The following is a 23,873-nucleotide window of genomic DNA, read 5'->3' on the forward strand; positions in this document are numbered from 1 at the left end:
CTCTGACATGCAACTGTGCACGTCACTTGACATCATCCTGTGACATTACACATACGTTATCGTGTTATTTTTATTAGAAAGTGGCTTAATTATCTTCACCACCTCATTCTCAGTATGTAATTTGTGCAACTATTAGTATCATGAAATTGCATTACCCTTTGTGAACCTTATTTTCCATTATGATTATTCAGAGAAATCTTTCCAACGCTCACATCACAGCTAAAGCACAGTGATTGTGCACTGTGGGAATATACACATACTGAGAATGTGTTTTGGCTGATGTCTGATTCAGCTCTGGGCAGTATACGAGGTCAAAACAGATGCCGCCTATATGCAGATAAGGCTGCAGCGATCGGAGCAGAAATGATTGCAATTCACGCTCGTGGGCTTTTTCTTCACGCAGTTTAGACAACAGAAAACAGGAGCATAGCAGTACGTGCTGCCATCATCAATCACCTCAGAGACTCAGTCGCAGTGATGTGTCAAAGGGATGAAAGGCATGATTCTCAATGATGGGGCTGTAAAAGATTCAGGCTCCTGAGTAGATGGCATCAGGATGTGTTGTGGTAGGAGGCGCCATCAGAGCTGAACCAGCAGGGAAACTCATCTCACAGACTGTTTACATGCACATACCATAGGAAACCAGGTTATTAAGAGAAATCGGGCACGGAGGCAGAGAATCAGAGAACACATACCATAATGATTATTCCAAATGCTGTGTTTGCATACACACGGTCAGCAGTCAGTTTTCTCTCAAACCTGCTGCCATGTCTTTAGACCCAAAGCAGTGATTTGAAGTGATTTTCTAATACAGCTGGGCACTATCAGCTGTCACTTAGACATCAGTAAATGGCACATTTTTTGGGGACTATTTTCAGCTGCGGAATATTAAACGTTTGGTGCTCCTGTGAGTATTTATGGCAGCAGGACAGTGTAGATGTGATTGACTCAAAATATACTACAATGCCTATGTTCATCAGGATGAAGGAGCATGTATAACACTATGGCTTGTTGTGTTTTCTGGGCAATAATGGCACAAATAGGTTATCAGACTCTGGTTACATAAAGAATACTTGTAAATGATTGAGTCATCACTGTTGTTGATCTTTACATTGGATTTATTGAAAGAAAAGATTAAAAAAAAGTTCACATATAAGATAGAGATTTATTTTGAAAATACGGTAAACACTATAGCTTGGCATTGAGTGTTTCTTTTTCCTGTCTCTTAATGTTTCAATGACGCTTGATTGCAGTGAATTACACAAAATTCCAAAGTAAAATGGGCCCAGTGATACAGTATTTGTATAGTCTCAAATAAGGCTATACCATTTAAATGTTTAAAGTGATGTAAGTCAGGTCTGCTAGTCACATGAATTTAACTCTTCCCTTTGGTTGCATCACATTACTTATTTTTCGATCTGAGTTTGGAAGTACCCATTAAATTTGATGAAGCCTCTCAAACACAAGATGGTAACAGATTTTTAGAGGCAAGGCAGCCCCTGCACTGGGAGTTCTAAGTCATCTGTTAATCAGAGACAACCATGATTATGCTTGTTGTGTGGCAGTTTCCTCATTTTTCAATTTGTATGCCCAGCTTTGCCAAAAGTTGCCTAACTACTGTATATCCATTCTGAAATTCCTGACACGAGAATTGTGGTGTTGGCTGCTGTTGTAATATTTCCACTCCTCCCAGTGGACATATTGGGTAATAAATATGAGATTCACCAGTAATGTCCCACACAGATGATGTTATTAGACTTGCCAGCCTGAGGCATCATCTGTGTGTATTGGACGTCTGTCAGAGCAGAGTCCTCCCCTCCCCCCGACTCCAGACTCCCCTCTGCGCTGAAACCAACTGGTCCAAGAATTGCATGCCAGAATCGTGGAGAGTCCCAGAGACCCCTCTTTGCTCCCTGTCCAAGTCAAAAGAACGACTCTGGCATTGAACTAGACTCCCCTGCACTCATCATATAGAAGCAAAAAATTTCCTTTGCCTCGGCCAGCTTCATTGGAGAATGGGGGTGGGGTGGATTGTGAAGGGGGTAGTGAGTAGGATAGAGTTTCAGAGTTTGCTTTAAAGGTGGTCCCCCCCTACACCCCTGATGGCCTGTTGTGCAGGTTGAATAACATTCCAGTGTCGGATTGATACAGAAATGAAATGAGAAGAATGAAAAGAGAAAGGATGGAGGGGTGGAAAGCCCCCTTCAGCTGGGCTTAGGGCACCCCACTGTAAGTATGGGACAGAGGTAGCTCACACGACTCCCCAGAAATGCAGTCAATATTGTTCTGTCTGAGAGGGTTTGTGGTTTTGGATCAAAGAGGATAATCAGTGATGCAAAAAAAACGGCGCTGTGAGATTGGCATGAGTGTCAAAAAGATTTGACACTGACGCCGTGAGTCAGTACACAGTTCTAAGACTTTCTAAATTTACAACAAATGGAAATGCAGATGGGCGTTATAGCATCACATTTGGTTTTGTGGATTTTTGAAAAATGCATAGTTGCCTCTCTGGGTTAAACAAAACTAAGAGCCTACATCCACACTAACAGCTACAAGGCTGTACTGATTCAAAGCAGTGCTTTGGACTAAATGCTGACTTCAGCATGATAATATGCTCATAGTGATAAAGCTAACATGGTGTATTTACCCCATTCACCATCTTTGTTCAGTATCTTAGCATGCTAATATATATCACTCGGCACAAGGGGAAAACTCAGGGGTTCACCAAAGTCATTGGGATTTATCATTTAGGAACTATGAATGTTCAGAAAATTTCATTACAATCCATCTAATAGTGTTTCACTAAAAAACAAAAATGTCAACTTCATGGTGGTGTTAGAGGTAAAGTTTCTAGAAGTCATCCTCTGGGTAACATGACTGTCTGTAGAAAATGTAATTGCAGTCCACCTTATAGTCGTTGAGATATTTCTGTCTGGGCCAAATGGTTAACTGAATGGCTGACTAACTATGACTGGCTGACTTGCTATTCCTAGCGCCATGCTACCACTTAACAGTGTAGAAATTTATGCAGTTAACTGTATTGGTCCACAAAGACACCATAAAGAGTGATAATTGGGTTAAAAAAACATCAAAACTTTAGCATGAATAAAACTAGCAGGATGAGTTGTCTTTAAAACCTTATGGGCCAGTCTTTTTGGCCAAATTAGATACAGGTTGCTCCCAAAGACCTCCCAGCATTGATACGCTCAATATTGATTGGTAAAAGGCCAATGCCATCAACCGAGAGTCTTCTGTTATCCCTGTCGGCATAAACAGGAGGCAATCTCATTAAAGAGACTGTGCTCCGAGTGGGTCTGCAAAATTTCCACATATTTGGGGTGCGGTACTCTGGAAAGTCAAAAGCAATTACTGACTTCCTCGCTTTCATCCACTCTGTGGAGACGGTAGGATGGTGTTTGTGGCCGTGGCATAAGTGGGCGAATAACATTACACCAGAGTGCAATTAGGACTTGGACCTGGGTCACAAGCTCTGATGATTCTGCTCTATGTCAATTATAGTGTGTTTTAGAGAGACAGAGACAGAGAAAGAAGAAAGGAGCAGGAGGTGGTATGTGAGAGAATTTGAGGAGGAATAAGACAGTGTGTGTTTGTACTTGCTCTGTCTTCCACAGTGTGTCCCAGCTGCCAACTAACACACAATATTACATTTTCTACAGAGGATCGGGGTGCAAACCCTATTATTATGCTTTCCAGTCCAATCATACCACAATTGTTAGGCCTTCCAGGTCAATCTATCCAAACCCTTTCTTTGATTCCATATTATGTGTCTTTAATTCTTGAACTAAAGGGCAGTTCCTGTAACAGACTGTCCAGTATAGCTGCCTGTAGCAGTACGTGCATGTGTGTGTACATGTGTGTAAGCTCCAATCACAGCACCGCAAAAGCCGTGGTTTACAGTCTGTTCCTGTACTTTGACATTCGCTAACTATCCCTGACCGTTATGTGGCTGCCTCACCCCAGGAGACCTCCGCTTTTAGATTTAGAAAGGTTGCCTGCTGAGTCCAACCCAAACACGTTCTACTACCGCTCAGCCAAGAGACCCAGGGCAAGGTCACTGGATTGTGTGTGTGTTTTCACGCCGCTCCCCGACGTGTGTCTGAGTGCACAAAAACACAAAGGCACACACAGGTCACAGAGTGTCCTCTCCTCCCCCCTGTGTACTGCAGGTACTCTTCGCTCATGTTCTGATTTGACAAGTAAAACATCTAAGTAAGCCACCCTCCCCACTCCCCCATGCCTCCCGACCTAACACACAACACAGATGGAACAACCATTGATAGTATCAACATGGTGTCAATGTGATTCTCTCTTTGTGGTCCCCAATTCACTTCATTAAATCCCTTGTGTTTGCAGATTTGCACTTCACACCAAGTCTTTAATGACTTAATTAGAATTAGTCAGCATCTAGTGAAATGAAACCAGTACAGCCTAAATAGCTTTTTTTGTAACTAGCACAGCATGAAAGTCCATGCTGCTGAGTCCTATTACACAAGTACTACATTAGTTGGAGTCGCATTTTTTGCAGTGCTGCTGCAAATCCCATGTCTCACTTTTGCTTTCTATGTTCATTAAAATACAATAAATATAAAACACTTGGTGGACTGCTGGATAAAAGTACATCAAGAGAAAGAAGGAGAGGAAAAAAGATTAACTGAAATTCAGCAGACATTTAGATTGAAGTTGACATAACCCTAGGCACCCCAGCTATCTCATCAGGTTTTAGAATTTGTGATAAGACCAGGCACCTTGAGACCTGCTGTGATTTGTCAGGCCTGAGAGCATTTGCCACGACAAGAGAGGAGAGTATTGCTCTTTTTGTCCAGAGAGATACCCCATGAGGATGTTTGCCCAGACCAATCAGACTTTCATCAAACTCCATTCTATACTACTCTGAGTGAGAACTGAGGGACCCTACAGCCCGCCAGCTCTCTACACTTCTTCCATACTTTACCCAGCAGGCACCTCTTTCCTGCAGCTTGGAAAAACAAAATTCCCAATTACAGATGATTATCTCTGAGCATTTTGTGATAAGTTGGACCCAGGGAAGACTGGAGGAAGAAGTGCTGGCAACTAGGAGCGCTTCTCGGGGTGACCTGAACCATAATGATTCAGAAATGGTTTATAGGATTTTGGCAGGGTGGGCAAATGTTGCCAGTGTACTCAAGGTTGTGTCTTGTTACAGCAATCTGTGTGGGCTGACAGTCAAGTGTGTTAAAACCAACAATAAAAACAGTATAAATTGATATATTATTATTCTATTATACTTTTATTCCTCTGAGTACCTCGTAGTATCATCCACATTCTTCCTGTTTTTCTAGATCTTTTCAATTATGAGTTGAAAAGTTACTCCTCAGGCATTCTACCAGGCATTCACAAGTTTATTCTTGCTCGCTAATCGATCACTCCAAATCCAGGTCACTGAGGTCTCGACAAGAGAGGCTCTCACATTTCAGCCAGCATTTTCTAAAAGCTGCTGGACAACAAAAAAGGCAGCCCAGAAAGCAATTCACCATGGTGACATTTGACCTTTGTGTCAACTATGTTTGGATGATTATTTACCTTTAAATACAAGCTGTGTAAGAACGTCTGATTGTACAAGGAAATGGACAATCTTTGACCGCGGAAAAGAGGTCTAGTGTGGTTGAAGTGTTTGCTGTTTTTTTCCCCTCTACATTTTTCATCCTTTTAATGTTTTATATAGACTGTTTGAAGTGAGTTTTCACCCTCATCAGGTCATCATGGTCACGAATGTAGTCCAACTCTGAATGAGTAATCCTTTGTGGAGTTGTAGAACACTGATATGAGATTATTAACGTTCTAGCCTTGTTTACAGGTGGGAACAAAGGTTAACTTGCAATACGAGGCTCATTTCCTCATAATGTATTTAAAATAAAGACGATACAACTAAAGAATGCTGTATTGTCCCATGTTCCAAGGCAATATTCGCAATATTTCCAAAAGAAGCCAGAATTATTCACAAATTTTTACACTGCTTTATTTTGAAGTTCTTTCCTTTTCACAGACAACAATGGTAAAAACCTAGACAAAGAGAAAACATCTCAAAAGAAAGGATCTCAGGATTGGTGCCAGTGAATCAATAATGTCTTGCAACAAAGAACACCACAATATATTGCTGCATTGATTATTTGTTCACACTTTCATATTGATATTTGCACATTCGGGAACGTTGCTAGGACCAGGACATTTCACACAACAACAGGCAGAGCAGGTTTTAACAAAAGATGTTGTGACTGAAATGTCAACTGTTAAGTCTCAATAAAAGGAGCCTTGAAGTGTTGTCAGTGCAGCAGTGAATCTCTTTTACTCACTGTGTTCACAAATAATCCTTTCACCACGTTTCTCACAGGGAGCACCTCATCATACTAAGATAGTGTTTGGAAATATATTTAAAATGTTATCATCTAAGGGTTAAATTGATCTCATCAAGAGTAATCTTGAGTGATACATCAGTAATGGAATGAGAATGAAAATAGTGTCACATGCAATTATTATCCACAGTAAATGCGTAAATGTCCTGGTGAGCAAAGAATGATGCAGTGGCCAGTGATTTAAATCGCCACAGGACAGAGTCTCTGACTTCTCCCCTTGCTTTTCCTCAGTTCACCACATCTTTCCAGTTTGTGATTTATATGTATGAATTGAACATTTAGTGGACATGGATGGACACATATGTGTTCATAGACACACCTGCCCTTTGTTTCTCTCTTTCAACCCCCCCACGCCTGCCCGCCTCTAATTGAGCTGTGAGTGGAGTCCAGGTGGAACCCATTTGAATTCCCTGTGGTCGTGACCACTGTGGTTGCTTGTGACACAGTCATACCTCTCATTTCCAGACCATTTACAACATGTTCTTGCCATCACTAACACTCATGCTACAATCATTACACCACCTAGACCCACCATAGCAATTTGTGGTCAAAAACACTAACACAGACATGCAGGACCAGATGGAAGGCAGAATTAACATCGTAATCAAGTCTGCATTGAGTGCATGCGGCAGGATGCATAATGTACATGTTGAAAATGTGCATCACATTTGCCTAGCCAGGGATGCTATGCATGTTTTAAGATTTCATTATATTCTGTGCACTTGGCTCAGCATCAGATAATGATATTGAAATGCATGAGCCACTGGGATCAGTGTTATTGACATTGGAATTTGCTGTACCCCTGATTCAGAGTCTGAGCTGAAATTGCTGTTGTTGTTTGTGTGTGTGTGTGTGTGTGTGTGTGATTGTTTTCTCCCTTCTCAAATCTGGCAGGGAATGAAGTGTCTATTGGAAAATTATGCAAATGCAGTTAGAGGGAATACAAAATGCAAGGAAATTGAGACCTGAAAACGTCAAATACAAATAAAAAGAAAATAAATGGAGGTGTTTTCAGAGCAGATGCCCTCCAAACGTGGCTCAACCAAGTTCAGGCTCTGCTGGAAAATGACAACAGTAATTAGAAAAGTGGCTTGGTTTGGCTTTGTTTCACCTGTGCAAGGTGTGGCCAGTATTGTGTTTCTTTAGGAGCTTTGTAACCCATAGCCACCATGTGTTATGTGGTTTCCAACTGTCCTCCGACCATATGTTGTCAATTTTGAAAACAGTAAAGTGGGTTGTATTGGATGGAAGGTCATACCATTTTGTTAGCCAGTCAGCATTGACCAATCATCAGTTGATTTAGATAGATCAACAGAGTATCTACACAGTCCGTAGCCTTGGTTCTCAACATCATTGAGAACCATGCAATGGTTGATGAGACATTACATACAATAAAGATTTGGCCAAATGGCGGCTCTAAAGGAAAAGTCAGGAGGTCATTTAAGTTGTCAGGGTGCATCCTGTAGGCACCAAATTTCATGGCAGTCCATCTAGACCAAAGACTGTGGCACCATAGACAAGGCCATGATTTTTCACCACATATCTATCATATCTATAATCCTGCCAATACTATCAGTCTATATCCTAAAAAACTGCCCGTCATCATAATACATAAGCAATGTTGATGCTGCTGTCTACAAAGAAATCCATACAGTGCATGGAATTTACCTTTGAGGTCAGTGTTTTTTACTCTCTCTTGTCTCTTTCTTTCATTATGCGACCATACAGATTATGAGTATTCTTGCATCAAGCATGATGCAGATCAGTCTCCTGTAGTCATGTAATGCGCCGCCTTTTAGCTCACATCCAAAATCAAGCCTGGCCACGTAATGACTTGCAGTGTTTGTGGGCACAGCATGCCAATTGCTCCTGGTAGGTGATTAATGGCCAACAGGTAAGGTTGTCATGGTAACCTGCCTACCTGAGCCGCTATAGCAACAGCATACGAAGTGAGGGCTGTACGTTGGGTTCGCTCACACCACAACTCATGACCTTCAAATATCAGCTATCACACCTCCAACTCTTTTATTTTTGTATTTTTCCAATGAATCCATTGTGTCCATCTCTCCCATTTATCTCGATGATTTCTTCTTTCTTCCTGTCCTCCCACCCTCTTATCCTCCGTCCCTCAATCATATACATCCCTCCCTTCCCCAGTTCTCGATAGTCCATCCCTCTCTCTTTCCTGTCCTGCCTATTACCCCGCCTCTTCCTCTCTTTCTGCCTTTGTCTGAGGCCCATTTGTGCTGCATTAGGCAAGATACGCTAAGAGAATAAGAGAGAGAGGATAGAAAGAAGGAAGACATGGAAAATTGGATAGTGTCTGAGCTTTGCATTATAATGGAGAACTGTCTCAAGGCAGATTTGCCCTGCCCTTAAATGATGCATCTGTCTGCATTTATTCACCCAACTGAACATTTGCTCAGGCCTATGTGCTTTTATTTCTCCCCCTCATGGGAATGCAAACCTTCCCTATTGTATGCCTGTGTACTGTTAAATATTTGTGATGGTAATTTGTTTTATTTGTTTTGCAGCTATGTTTTTTTTTTTTTTATTGTGTGTACAAGTCATTTCCTCTAATGGTTTGTGTTCCTATTGTCTTGTAGTTTGGAAGTGTTTTGTGTGTCAGGAGGGGTTGCAATGCCTTTGTGTGCACGGAAGGGAGGAGGGACAGTCCCATTATTTAACCCAAGCCATCAGTCACACTCAACAAGCCTATCATATAGAACCATTCAGAGACTGTGCAGGCTAAAGTTAGCACTATTATCTGCCTGTCACTGGCTAGCTGTGTTGAGGTCCCTTGTGGAAAACCAATTGTATGAGTGAATGCCTTGCTGCTCACGTTGTCAAGCTCCAGGGATGCGCACAGTGCCTTAAAAGAGCACTCTCCATTTGCCTTCAGTATTTCACACCTTTCAACTCACATTAGGAAAGCATGATTTTGACATTTTAGATGTGTTTAGTATTACCAAATTGACCACTCAATTTTAAACCATTAGCAAGGTTTGGAAGCTCGACTAAGTGGAAAAAATAATCTTTAACTCTGGAAGGAAAGGATCATCTCTGTTTTAATCATCTCAGCTCATCTCCTAAGATTTACGAGTGAGTGCTCTTCAATCAAACTGTATGCAGACAGTGTGCTTGATTAATATTCATTTTATACGAGACACTTCATTTGCATGAACACACTTTCTGTCTCATAAAAATTACCAGGCCCTCCCCACCAGTGTGATAAGCATCTGGACATGAAACAGTTGAAAATCTGAGACATGGTACTTAACCCGGCAACACGATCCCACTTCATTACATAGTGTTACGTGGGAGGGCTGCAAGCAGGCGTGACTAGTAACATCATACTTAGTGTGCCCCCATCAGATAAGACAGAGGATCAAGTTTCACTTTGTTGCAGCAGCATTGTGTGGAACACCTCTGGATTAATGAGAATCATCTTCGGTTTCCCCGGGTCAGGAAGTGACAGATGGAGAAATGCCCTTAGGTGGTGATGTGCATCAGTGCGATGGCTATCTCACCATTCATATTAGCACGACAGAGATGAGAGCGCTGCATGAGAAGAGATCCATATCCATCATTAAAAAGATTCAAAATGAAAATGTGTAAGCACTGCTGGCCTCAGAGTAAAAGTATATGTCGAGATATGTCCATGCATACATGCTTGGAATGAAACCCTTTATATCAGTGGAGCCAAAACAATTAGCCTATTAGCTGATTGATTATGGAAGCCCTGAGAGGCAAGTGAGAAAAAAAATCTGGTGATCCATTTGTCTGATCTAAATGATTTTCTCTCCTGTGTTTAGGACTTTACAATTTAAAATAAAGTGGTCATTTCTGGCATTATTGGATTCACAGGATTTTTGCATCATACTTTCATTTGTCAAGTATGTAATTCAGGAAAATGTATGTTTGATTTAAGATGACAGGTATCACAGTAAAATATTTTATACATATCATCCACCCACAGCAACAGTACCCAAACTGTACCCCTAGAATCTATTGTATTGTATATTATAACACACTAACATGATATTCTGCAAACAGAAAAAGCATTCAGGCTCATGCATTATGTGTGACATCTCAATGAAAACAGTCAAAAATGATGTAATATTTTTTTCAGAAGGGATTTGGCTCGTTCTCTCTCCCAGCTAGAACAGGGTTCAGTGATGCTGTTTAGAAATTGCAACGGAGGGACAGTGACTCATATGTAAACTAGAAGTTGTGTATTTAAATATGAAAAGTATGTGTAAAGCGCATGTAAAACTTTCGGCGTACTGTATTTTACATCTGGCAAGCTCTCTTTGTTAGAGTTAATGCTGTCATGAGACAACAAAAAGGCTGAGCACATTTATATAGAATACTTTGAATGGCATGAACGAAGAGTCACAATGACAGGTAATGCAAACCAAATTCCACAGATCATTGGGATATATTGTATTATGATTTTCCTTTTGTGTACAAAATTTCAGTTTTTCTGCTTGCCCTCTTGGGAAACCAATAATTTCAGGTTGTGTCATCGACGATGCATAGTCACACAGCATGTTTAATTACAACATAACACATTTGACTGTCACACAATATCATGCTACTTGGATTAGCAGGAGAGTGTTATCAGTGTCAAAATAGCCGAAGGTGTTTAGCAGTGAATAAACCAAGCCAAATATCTTCTTTAGTAGCTGTTGACACTGAAATCTTATTTTAACTGTGAACACCTGTAACACCTATAACAAGATGTTTTTCTTATTGTCAATATTGCCACAGAAGAATAATGAATGTGTACCACATGTAAGAAAAAATCCAGTGTTTTTCCTTTGGCATTTTTATTCTGAGTTACTCATAAGACCCCCAAATGCAGCCTTAATTTTGGATCCAACTTAAATCAAGCTAATAGGTTCCATTTCCCTTAACGCTCTTTGCCTCCCATTTGTCTTTTTCTCCCAGTCACATGATTGCTTCTAGACAACATATTTCCCCCTCATCAACCACTGCTCTTACTGTCTATATCACCAGACTCCGTTTTGCTTTAACTAGATAGAAAAGTCAATTAATTAAAACTGTCAGGTTTCATCTGGGCCCTGTTGGCACACGCATGATTACTAAAATAACAAAAACAAAAACATCACTGATTAGAAAAAGTTGCTCTGCAGGAAATGGTGAGGCGAGTGATGAAGAAGTCTCCTTGATGTGGCTGGGAACAGACACTGCCGCTGCTGCTAGGCCCGCTAAATGTTGGCCAGCTTATCTAAGGGAGTTATCCTAAATCCCCCTCAGAACAAGTACCCTTGAAACGTCAGCACCATAATGTATCATAAGGCTCCTTCTGGAATACAAGACGAGTTGGCAGTGCCGGACTACCGCTCTGTCTTATTTCCCCCCCCCCCCCTTTTTTTCTTTTCATTTTTTTTACTCCTCTTTTTTTTGATTGAACTGGGTCCAAGCCCTTCTCATAAATATGTATTTTATGATGTGTTCTTTTGGTGGTTGATAGCAGTTCCTGTACCTAAGCCCACACGTTTTTTGAGAGCAAATTAACAACTGTGATAGTGAAGTGTTTTTCATTTTATGTGATAATTTCTAAGTAACACCTGTGCAAGTAGCTGCTGCTTTATCTCTTGTGCTGTGAGATATGGCACTTAAGACACACACATGCATCTACTGTACATGCACATGGGGAGCTACAAATTTTTATTGTCTTCTCTACTGATCTAGCTCAGTCTCCTGTCGCTGTTTGAGTGAAAACTTACAAATAAAGCCATATGCCAACAATCATACCATGGAAATCAGTAATAGCTTGTCTTGTCTGATATATATTCTCAATACATTTTGTTAGTGTGCCTCCTTTTTAGTCTGCAGCCCTGCTACCAATTTAGAAATTGTCCCACAGTATAAACTTCAGGTCTAATTTGCCGCTATGGACAGTGCATTTGAATGTGGTTATTTCAGGAATAATGCATTTTTTTGTCAAGGGAGTCACAGTATCTGATTTGATGTCATATTTAATTTAGCTCTCCAGCAGCTGTCAGAGCATTTTATTAAAAGCTCTGTTTACTCACAAGGATGTGTCTTTGATCAAATGCACTCTTTCACATTGCTATTTTAATGTCCTTAATGTCCTCAACAGTCCCAACATGATATATATATATATATATATATATATATATAATATATATATATATATATATACACACACACGCAAGGAATGAAGTCAGCAATACAGGAGATGTGGTTCAGATGAGTTGTCCAAGCTCCTTTTTTTTTTCAGTCATGGACTTCGCTGATGAGCGCTCTGACTTTTAACCTCTTAATATTGTCCAAATGGTGTGTTCATGCCGAGACTCATGATAGTCTTGCTGGCCTTCTCTTAAACCCATTAATATCTGCTCAAAAAATCTGATTACTCTAATCTAGGATTTTTGAATTGGGATTAAGAGCTAGATTATAAAATGGGAAATTTCAGTGCTCTGAAAGCGCATGCACTGGCGCAGGAAGAATAACAAGACTGGATGGATGTTTGAAGTCTGATTAAAGCATAGAGATGTTCTTCTTTTTTTTGAACTTGTTGTGTCAGTGTAAATCAGTCAGCTTCCCAAGTGCCTCGTCCTTTGATGCCGTGCTCACGTTTTGACCTTTTGTAACCAGGTTTTCTAGCATCCCACAATGGAATTAACTCCCTGCAATATTAAATGTGGTATAGACTACCTAATGTGCAAGGATAATGCCTGTGTAGATGGCATTGTGTGCACTCTTTGGCTTGTATCATTTTGCAGCAGAGCATGGCAGATTGTGGATGATAGAAGGGTTTGGATGGCCTAATCATTAAAGCTGACTTAACCTTAATATCATGATATGGGTTTGATGGAGATAATCTTGAGAATCTCATCAGAATAAATATATATCAAATATTTTATCCCCCTCCTTATGGGATGTTGAGTTGCAAATTTTCACGCATCATTTTTTGAGTATCGACACATCCTAAGTGTTAAATTCACAGCAGTCACAAGCCAACACCATGTAAATCACATCTGATGTTTGCAGCTCATTTTATGTTAACTAGCAACAGCTTAGCGATGACTTCATTCAGCGTCTGGAGTTCAGCGAGGACAGGCGCTCTCACGGGCTTAAGAGGAGGTCAGGGACCGCTCCGGCTCATTCATATCCTCTGAGTCTATCTGGTTAGCCATTTTGTTTGGCTGGAATTTTGGAGTGAAGCCCGCGAGCACAGTAGTTGCTTCTTAGGCTGTGCAAATACATTAACAGGTGTAAAAACTCAAACTGTGAAGTTATAGCACATGCCCACAGGAAAGGGAAAACACTGCCGCGCTTCTTATGTCAATTACCATCAGGCCTTGCAAGAAAGCACACAAGGTCTGGAGCACATATGCGCACACAAAGATGTACACTGCCTATACTCCACACATGCAGTAGTCTGTGAAAGCCCAAAGCTGTGTGCGCTTCATCGCTCACTCCTTGTCTCTCTGTGGGAGTGATTTGTTGGTAAGGTGGGGGAGTTAACACTTCGATGAGCAAACAACAACAGAATATCCAAAAATACATTTTGTGGTTCGCACAGTCTCTGTGTTTGGTTGATCACACCCGGTATGAGCTCAGCTGACTGGAGATTGAACAACTTGCACCGTGTCACTTGATGACAACTTGAAACCCACAATGCCATAAGGACTGTGCGTAAGGATGATAAAGCCATGGTGCGTCCATCTGTTGTGTTTCTTACTGGAAAAGACACAGTCTTGTTGTTGCTGTGAAGGGATGAATCACCAAGAAGTTTTCCTGGAGATCCTGATCCTCCTCTGTTAAACTAACATGTATGTTTTTCTTTTCTTTTCTTTTCTTTTTTTTTTGACAGATTTTGGAAGGCATCTGACACCAGAGCAACAGGACTTGTGGTCTTGTGGGAAGAGCGGTGGCAGTGGAGGGAACAGCGCCATAAAGGAAGCACCCAAGTCGGGCATTTGCCACCAAAAGACTGAGCACTGAACTCAACTGGGAACTTCAGCAGGGGGCGGTAAGAGGAGGAGGAGGCCATGTGGACCGCACGCCTGCTAGTCCTCGCCAGCCTCTTCGCACCAGCCGCTCTGGGTGAGTTTAGCTTTCGAAGAGCGAGTGTGTGTTTGCCTGTGTTTGTGTCCATGTGGATGTACAGATGTGGGAACCAAACGTACCCCCCCCCCCTTGCATTTTGTCCCTGGCATGGTTTGAAGCTGTATCAGAATTTCATCCGTCTGCTATTTAAGTGCCAGATTCTGTCAGCCAACTGCGATTAAAGCCTCTGACTTTATGTCTGTCTCGTTTTCGCCGTCTATCTAGCGCCACTCACTAATTAGCAGTTTTTTACTCCCTAAACTGCCTGAAACTATTTTTCCTGCACTTTTCTTCATCTCTGTCTGTCTCTTTCTCTGATTTTCCACCTATTTTTAGATCTGTCCCTCTTTCTCCTGCCTCCATCTCTTCATCTCCTGGCAATAAGAAATGAACTGAAATTACTTTCAAAGAATCATTAACACTGCTTTGGCTTTGCAGTGTATGTTTAGGATAGCGAGAACTGCAGAAAGAGCAAAAAAAAAAAAGACTTATTTTATCATTCACGCATTAGGATCTTAAAATTAATTTGCAAAGTCTGTCTTTTCTTACGTCTTGGTAAACGGAAACCGCTGTAGTTTTGCGGCGTTTCCTTTTATTCTTGTGTGAATTGTTTCAGAGGCAACCTAAATGAAGTAATTTAAATTCAGATTAAAAGAAGTCAGTGGTGGTGGTCAGATGGTTTGTGGTTTGTGTGTGGAAATGTGTGTGTGTGTTGATGGGGTGGTTGGTCACAATCAACTAGGGTTTAGATGTAAGGAGTGTTGGGACTGGGGCAATAGCCCATAAAAATGTTAATTTGATATGGCTAAAACCATTAATGGGAGATTTGAAGCTAATTGAATTGTTTTTGTGCTGCAATATCTGCGCAAGACATTTGTGGCCGGGTTCACCATCCATTGCTTATGAAAACACACTTCTTGGGCATTGTTAGTTTTGCGTTAATGTTCAATAGAAAGCGATCAGCAGACATACATCTTAATCTATAGAGCTGTGTTGTTTGTAATATCACTTAAATTCCAACAGCCACACAGGCAGTTAACCATTTAGAGACTGACATTGATAGCCATTGCTTAGTCCCATTTGATGACTTGGAGCGTTATACCATGACTTTGTGTAATAGTTACTATGTGTTATGATTCAAATCACAAAATAACATACATGGTGATGAGTGTGGGTTTTGGCAGTTTGGTTATTTGTTATCACCACAGTTGGATCCTATGAATGAGAGACAGACATCTTGAGTATTGAATAATTAGTATTACATATAGTTTTTTACATTTTTATTCCTGATGTGCGTCTTGTCGTCTCAAGACCGTTCCTTAGCTTTCGGTAGTATATAACCATCTATCACATCCTAATTCATTTTATTCAGAGAAATAGTAACATACAACTGTATATCCTGTTATTTGCTGTACCATCAATTTCAAGGCACATGTGAATACACAAACCCGTACACTGTTAAGAGCGACTCACAGGCAAGCATACCCATGCAGAACATAGCCTATGTGTGGTCAGTGTTATTGGTCCTTATTGTTTTAACCTCTTGACCTTGTATTCGATTAGCATTGACTCTAAAGTGCTGTCTACAACAGATGTGCCAGTCACACAGCATGTAATCATTTCTCGACCTACCCATGTGAATCCTGTCTGTCTGCTGCGTTTTAGCCCTCACTGAGACATCATTCATGTTTTAAGAAGTGTACACAGTCTTCTAACTAGAAATCTATTGTCTGCAAACATAAGCACGGCCCCGGGATTAGAGAGATGCATATCGATGCTTTGTTTGTTGGACAAACATTAGCTATAGGACAACCAGCCTCAGCCAATTAGAAAGTGTCATGGGGAGATGGATGTGAAGTGGTTTGAAGAAGATGGATGTCTGAGAAATGTGCCTGAAACGTGTCCAGTGTAGATGCTCTGTGACAGTCAGTTTATTTAAAGGAACAGAGCTGTGTTTTTGCATGTTATGGCCCATTTACCACAGATGTAATATTCACAGTAGTGCTGTTTTACTTTTTCCAGACATGCCTTAGTTTTCTGGATTGGTGACTGCATTTTCCTACATTGCAGACTGCCATTGATTTTAATTAATGTCAGTATGGTATGAAAAGGTAGGGAAAAAACATATTCATCAATCCTAAAAGCTGTTTGAACCATTTGGAAAATGGTCATGAGCAGTGCATGCATGATTTGTCATAAATGGGCTGAAACATGCAAAAACACCTGCACGGCCCTTTAAATCAATCATTTCACTTTGTTACTCCTACCCCAATAATCAATCACTCATTGATCTAAAAGGAATAGGTGACATCGAACTGACAAACCATCTACTTGCTATGGTTTTTCTTGCTGTAAGTAATGCCCTGAAGGAATCACGTTTAAGCATTTCAGGCCTGTTTGAACACCAGATTAAGCGGCTGACATCGCACATAAATAATTTGGCAGTTTTATTAAGAAACAGCAATCACCCAAAACACCCAACCCAACCCTGATGCTATAAGCAGACATGGCCAGATGTTGCCAGTGTATTGTTCTGCAGCTGGGGGAAGCTTAACTGGGAATATTCACCACAATGTCACAATGTGCGCGTTTCTCCCTGAGAGTGTTGTGAATGCGTACTCCAGGGGATGCTGGCCTACTTTGGGATCTGTAGTCCCTTTTGTCTATATACAGTCAGGCACAGGCATGCACACACATGTGCACGGATGACTGGAGTCAAACACAGGGACTAGCACTGTTTCTGTTGACACACATGGCAAGTTTCACATGTAATAATCACAACACACAGTATGTGCTGGAAAAATGCACACAAATGCACATACCATGTTAGATAAGAGGCCACAGGTTGTCCTGCCCTTTCTTGTCTTTATTTGTCAGTGTGTACCCAGCTGTCTGACACTTTACACTGGTCTGATGAAAATATTTCTGGATAAACATCACAGCAGTGAGATTTTAAAAAAATAAAGTGAATGATAGAATGAAGCTTAAGGAACAGTGGGGATGTGTTGCTGTGTGTGGGTGGAGTTAAGTGTCTTTTGTTTGTTTGTGCGCTTGTTTATGGGCTTGCATGCGATTTGTGCATGCGTGTGCGTGCGCACAAGTGTGTCTGTGTGTACGTATGTGTAAGTGTGGCACCGGAGTCTTGCAAGATTAATAAAAAGTTCCATCACAGATGCTGTCACTGGGTCGAAAAATAAGTAAAACGCATCCTTGTCATTGTTTTGGTAACAGTGAATAACAATGGAAAAGCAATGCCCCAAACATTCTGGCCATGCCTGAGCAGCACATTAATCATGTGTTTCTGTGCATGTAAATGTAGAATTTTATATTCATTCCACTTAATACCCCCCCAATGGAATCAGAGACATAGCCGCTATAATGGATGATGGCTCCTGGACCAATCCAAGGGACGAAAGCGTGAAGTCTGACGCATATTTTTCATGGTCAGATACTAGTGCATACATCAAGCCTGGAAGCAGATACTGTCCTGCCAGGGGGGTAGGTATGTAATGACGGATGGATGAGATAGCGAGGCAGATGTGTGCCAAACGCATCTGTTCAACGTATGTGTGTGTTTGTGGGTTTTCGCAGCTCTCAGAACAACGTCAGGTAAATGGCCAGAAGGAAGAACAAAAACCATCCATGCTGCTTTGTCTTTCCCTTTCTGTAGTTCATATATCCTTGTGCTCTCCTGCACAGCTTGCGCAAAGTTGAATCAGAGCCAACATTGCTCCTTACAAACAACCCTCTGTTGCTCACGTCGGGGTATCAGCACCAGTATGCTAAGGTTAGCTGTCTCAAACCAAACAAGAGCATTAAACTCTAACGTCAGTCTCATTGTTCCCGTAGCTGATCCACTTAATTAATCTCCTTGTGCCAGGGCACCGACTCCATCCGCCAAGGCATCCCTGGATTTGCCTAATTTGCTTAATTAATTAAACAAATGATTTATTTGAGCTCATATTTCAAAGCAGGAGAAAGTTCTTTGTAGAGCCCACTGAAGCATGTACTGTTTTGTTGTGACTGCGAGATGCCTCTTGAAGCACTGAAAATAAGTGGGCTTTGGAGTGGGAGGATGTCAATCAGTCATTTGCAGCAGACAGATACTGTATTTCAATGAAGAGTGAAATTCTATATGCATTGTAATGCGACATTAAATTATGCCAGTAACTTTGTACAGTTCCTGTGTTTTATTAAGGTGAAATAAAGAGATGATTACAGTTACACTTCATAGGAATAGTTCAATGACTGTTGGCTTTGTACAGCTAGATTCTCAACAAGCCTTATATTTTGTCAGGTGTAATATGAGTGGGTGGTGGAAGGGTTAAGAAGTGGGACAAAAAAAAACTGGGAAAGCTTTGTGTGGTGCTATGCTGAACTGATTCCCAAACAATAACTAATAGTGAAATGCAGTTGAGCAAGGCGCTTAGTCCCAAATCTGTCAAATAATGGTTCCTATTGTTAGGCAGCTCAAATTTTAAGCACAATCACATAACAAGCCTATTTTGCGATTAGCACAAGAGCGTGTCAACATTCTTACATTTGCAAATTAGAACAAAACAACAAATACAGAATGTCATTAGTTGTGATTATTGAGTCATAAACCAAAGCATTGGACAAATTGCAAATTTGACCTTTTGATGCCACAAGAGCAAAAGACAGTGAGTGGATCACCAAAAGTCTTTAGTATTCATCCTCTGGGGACCATCAATGTCTGTATAAGATCTCATGGCAATCCATTCAGTAATTGTTTGGAGATTTCAGTTTGAACCCAAGTGGTGGACCAACTGACACCACTAGCATGGCTTAAAACTCTTTATTTCCAGCCTCATGGCATGCCTCATTCACACTGGATGAGGCGTGTGCATATAATTATGGGCTTGAAAATGCGTACAACATCCCTCAAACTGGAGCTTGAAATGTGGAATATGTTCACATAACTGCACATGCTGGTGCAATAAATGTCAAGGCAAGGCCACAGAAGTACTAAACAGGCACAGTCAGGAAAACATCATCTCATGCCCATGGTGCATGGTCACTGCACTCTACCCGTGTTGGTGTGAAAATAGAGCGCCAGTTGCGATGCTAAACATAAGTCAGTGTAGTCTGAAGTGTAGGGATGATAAGACAACAAAGATAGATTTTTAAAAATGACCGAAGAAGTGTCGCTTTTGAGCACTGGAGGAGAGCTCTGACTTTCAGTCCTCAGATGTGAATCTAATGATGGAGCAATTTATTGCCAGAAAAAGGTGTAATTTAAGTAATTTTATTACTTGACTTTCACATAAAAGTTTGATTGCTTTGAAAATGGTTTGGATGCTATTCTTAAAAATGCCTCTGGTTTAATGCTTTAACAGATTTTTTTTATTTGCCTCTATTTTTTTTTTTTTTCCTAGGAATGGATTATGCTTTTCCCATAAGCCACACTAGGCTTCCTGAAAATAGATAATAGTGGTGCAGTTATGGAAAAAAATTACTTCATTTTTGTACCCTACCCCAAGGGTGGCCTCCACAGCTGTCATTTGGATGCCAGCTTATTCCATAGCTCCTTTCTGAATGCTGATTTTTTTTTTTTTGCGTTTTGTATAGCAGTTGTAGTAGGTCTCACTTTGTCAGGACATGTGGCCTTATTTGAATAGAATTGCTAGATTTGAATTCAGAGTAAACAAACTGGGTTTCTTTGTATTCAGTTTCACTTCTTGCTTTCCACGTTATCCCCCAGAAACATTTTGTGTGGCATTTGGCGTGCAGCTCAGAAAATCCCCTTCTCTTTTTATGTTCTTCCATAATGAGTGAAAAATCAATACCTGCTTGATATGGGGAATAAAAAAATGGCCTTTGCTGCCCATGGCATCCGTAGTTACTACTTGACATTGCCAAATTGCTGTCAGAACTTGCAACCCAAGAGGAATGAATGACAGCAACATTATGAATGGCAGGGTGGGGTTAAATACCTCTGCATGTTTTATAGGTGTCCGTATTGGGACCTGCGTATATCTTCCAAATAAATGAATTAGACTCCCCATCCACTCAGCTCGGTTGCACAGGCATAATTTGGTAAGCGCTGAATGATGCCATTTAAAGTGGACTTGCAGCTGGCTGAACGGTGTTTAATGAGGACAGATATTGACAGCAAGGTCAAGTGGCAGTGGATGTTAGTTTACATTAGGCCGCATAATGCGTGCGTGTGTGTTGGGCACTTAGGCGTTTGTGGTGTCTGGAGCCTAGAGAGAGAATTGTTAAGTAACCCCGCGGACCAGCTCACAGAGCAAAAATAGTGGGCGTTCAATACCACAGGCGTTCCCGCGCCGCACAGCGGCAGGGGTCAGGCAGTAATTCTGGGGTGTGGGTGGAATGTGAGGAGCAGGAAGGGCAAACAGAAACCATGTAGAGAGACAGTGCAGAGGCCTATGCTTTAGTCAATTTGTGAAATTAATTACTTTTTTCCTTCCTGAGCCACACTGTGAAATCTACACAAGCAACATATGCTTTTTATCCCTTGCGCGTAAAACTAAAGCCAACATGTCCACATACTTGTGACTGTTTGCATATGTGACATATGTGAATTCTGATGACACAGTAAGACTGTGAGGGATGAGGCGGATGATTATATGTCACAGAGTTAGACACTGCAACGCTGTATATGCACATCTATCAGCTTTATAACCATGGGTGAGGGTACGACGGTGGTGTGAGTGAAGCTGTAGATGCCCCCGCCCACAAAATGAATTTCTACTGCAGCTGCACATGAATATAATACCTGCCTCGAGGCCATGCTATATGCATTTAGCTAATTATTCTGATTAGATTCTCTGCATTTAAACATGTTGTGTATAACATGCATTGATATTTAGATTGTATTTATGTGTGTGTGTGTGTGTGTGTGTTTGGGGTGGGGGGTGGGGGCTGGCTTTCTGTCTATGAGATGTGTGTATACCATGCATATATTTCGATATGTGCTTCTACACAGTCCAAGGTCACAGATAAATTAGCAGTGACATACAGCAATATCTATTCAACATTTTCTACAGTTTGATTCAGGAAAGATTATGATGCCTGTGTCTTTCACTTTAGCCAGACTATTGATCAGGTTGTAGTGTATTGGCATTGTGCGGTGACACTGAGACATGCAGATCTTATATCAGTGGAAGTTCTCTGAGAGCCTGTGAATGCCTGCTCCAGCTTATGTAACATGTTGCTTAATGGGCACATCTAGGCAAACAGTGAAGTGGTGTTTCCAGTTCCCCCAGCTCAGATACACTGCCACTTTCTGTTGATTAAAAAGTCAACATAATGGCACCCTGTCACCAGAACAAGAAAGCATTCTTGCAAATGAAGACCGCATTCTTTTGATTTTTTTATTTAACAGTACAAGAGCATCTAAACAACTGGCTCTCTGCTTTCACTAGCATGTTGTTGGGAAATCTTGATTATAGTCCTGCATTGTTTGGTGCATGTGCTGTTGTCGCCGTTGTTGAGTGTTGTGGGAGCAACTGGGGGCATTAGAGCACTTCAGAGGAAAATACAGGTGCCCTCCCTAGTAAGGCTAATAGGACAGGGTGAAGTGATACCACCTTTACTTGACCAACAAAGGGAATAACTGAAAAACAGAAGGAATAAAGGATTAATAATCGTTCCTTTTGATCTTTCTTTTTCTTATGAAGCACTTGAGCTGTCAGGGTGAATGTAAATGTATCCATACACAAACACAGAATACTAAAGATTAGATACTGTTGCCTCAAACTAAAGTTCACCACAGATACAGCAGGCCAACTGTGAGCAAGACAGTGTGTGACCGTGCTCTCTGTTTCCTCAGTTCTGTCATTGAATAAACCAAGCATGCACAGTAACTGGTGATTTCGCCTCAGCGAATCAATATGAAGTATTGTAAAGTCTGCATTTTGAACAAAGCAGAGTAGGGGTGCGGGGTGGGGGTGGGGGGGATCAAGTGATACTGTGGCACAGATTAGCCCTAAAGACCTTGAGGATAAGAAAAAGAGGGAGCAAGCAATAGAGAGGTGGTGGCATGGGGGAGGTGGGGCGATACTGGAGATGGCCTTCAGTATGGCCCACTGGCCTTGTAGGGGAATTCAATACAGCCATTGACAAAAGAAAGCTTCCATTGTGGAGGAACCAGTCTCCTTTGGGAAGCCATTCCATTTCCTTATTAATTGTGCTCTCATTAAAATAAAAGGAAGGAGAGAGGGGAATGGATAGCGCAAGAGTAATGGTAGCTCTTCAGCGTGGCCTCCTTGTTTGGAAGGATGCCAGGGTCAAGTATTTTACAGTTCCAGTGCTTTGCACGAGATGGAAAATACACCGTAGTCTATGTATTTTATGTACTGCATGTAGTACACACAGATACACACACACACACACACCCTCCCTTTATCTTCAGTCTCTCAAACCCTTCCACACACAAGAACACAAATCTTCTTCACTGCACCCCCCACCCCACCCCACCCCACCCCACTACATCCTCTGCAGATGCACAGTATCAAGGCTCTGGAGGTCACAGCTTGGCTACCACAGCTGTCAGCCACGGGAGGAGTCGTCAGTTTTAGGCCATGGATCACTGATACCCTGGCCAAATATACTCCCTAACATAGCCCATGACCCTCTGCTTAAAGGATCATTCTGGTTTATTTCAACTTGGGTCATATTTTTGTAGTTTTATTGTTCATGATAACAGTGTAGCTGCCTAAGTAGCTGCTGTGATCTGGGAAACAACAAGCAAGCAACTTGACATGGTAACAAACCACAAGCAGTGAAACGGTTAGATACTGTTGATTCTAAACATACTGGCATGATTATTTAAAGTACACATGGTTATCAAAAGTACTTTATTTTGACATAAAACTGAAAGTAAGTGCATCCAAATGTTGCTAATAATCCTTAATTGCATGAGAAAACTGTGCATGGAAGATCAAAGCCGAACCAAGCAGTCGGTCTATAAACTGTGATGGATGTTAAGTGCAGGAGCTACAGCCCTGCACTTCTGTATCCTCAACAACACACAGAAAACACAAATCTCTGCCTCATCAGACCTCGGCCCTCTCTGTTTATTATATGTAGTATTTGGTCCTGTGAAGGCAGTTTCCAAGCTTTGTCTGATTCCAGATGTGCTCCCCCAATCGTTCCTAATATTTTATTTGAGTATAATACATAACTCTGCAAGGTTGTACTTAAAATGAAATTAAAATAGCAATGAGTACAGTCTGCAATGTTCCATCAGTATCTTTGAGAATGTCCTCCCATGAAAAACGACCTCACAGGTGCAGGCAGCTTATTACGAACCACAGTTACATAGTTCACTGTTGGGCGACCTCCTGCGGCTGTAGTAATTATGATGTC

The 23,873-nt window shown here is 41.3% G+C and overlaps 1 protein-coding gene across 4 annotated transcripts in view; it reads left to right on the top strand.

Moving 5' to 3' along the window:
* The window catches only part of LOC108892288 (adhesion G protein-coupled receptor L3), a 199,286-nt gene that overhangs the window by 39,013 nt on the left and 136,400 nt on the right, over positions 1-23,873 (top strand). For all 4 annotated transcript variants that reach the window (XM_051076010.1, XM_051076011.1, XM_051076012.1 and 1 more), the window contains one exon: positions 14,284-14,516. In XM_051076010.1, the coding sequence (XP_050931967.1) occupies positions 14,462-14,516 (55 nt within the window). In that variant the 5' untranslated portion in view covers positions 14,284-14,461. The remainder of the gene's footprint in view (positions 1-14,283; positions 14,517-23,873) is intronic.

This window comes from Lates calcarifer, linkage group LG15 (assembly GCF_001640805.2).
Source record: "Lates calcarifer isolate ASB-BC8 linkage group LG15, TLL_Latcal_v3, whole genome shotgun sequence".
NCBI classification, from domain to species: Eukaryota; Metazoa; Chordata; class Actinopteri; family Centropomidae; genus Lates; species Lates calcarifer.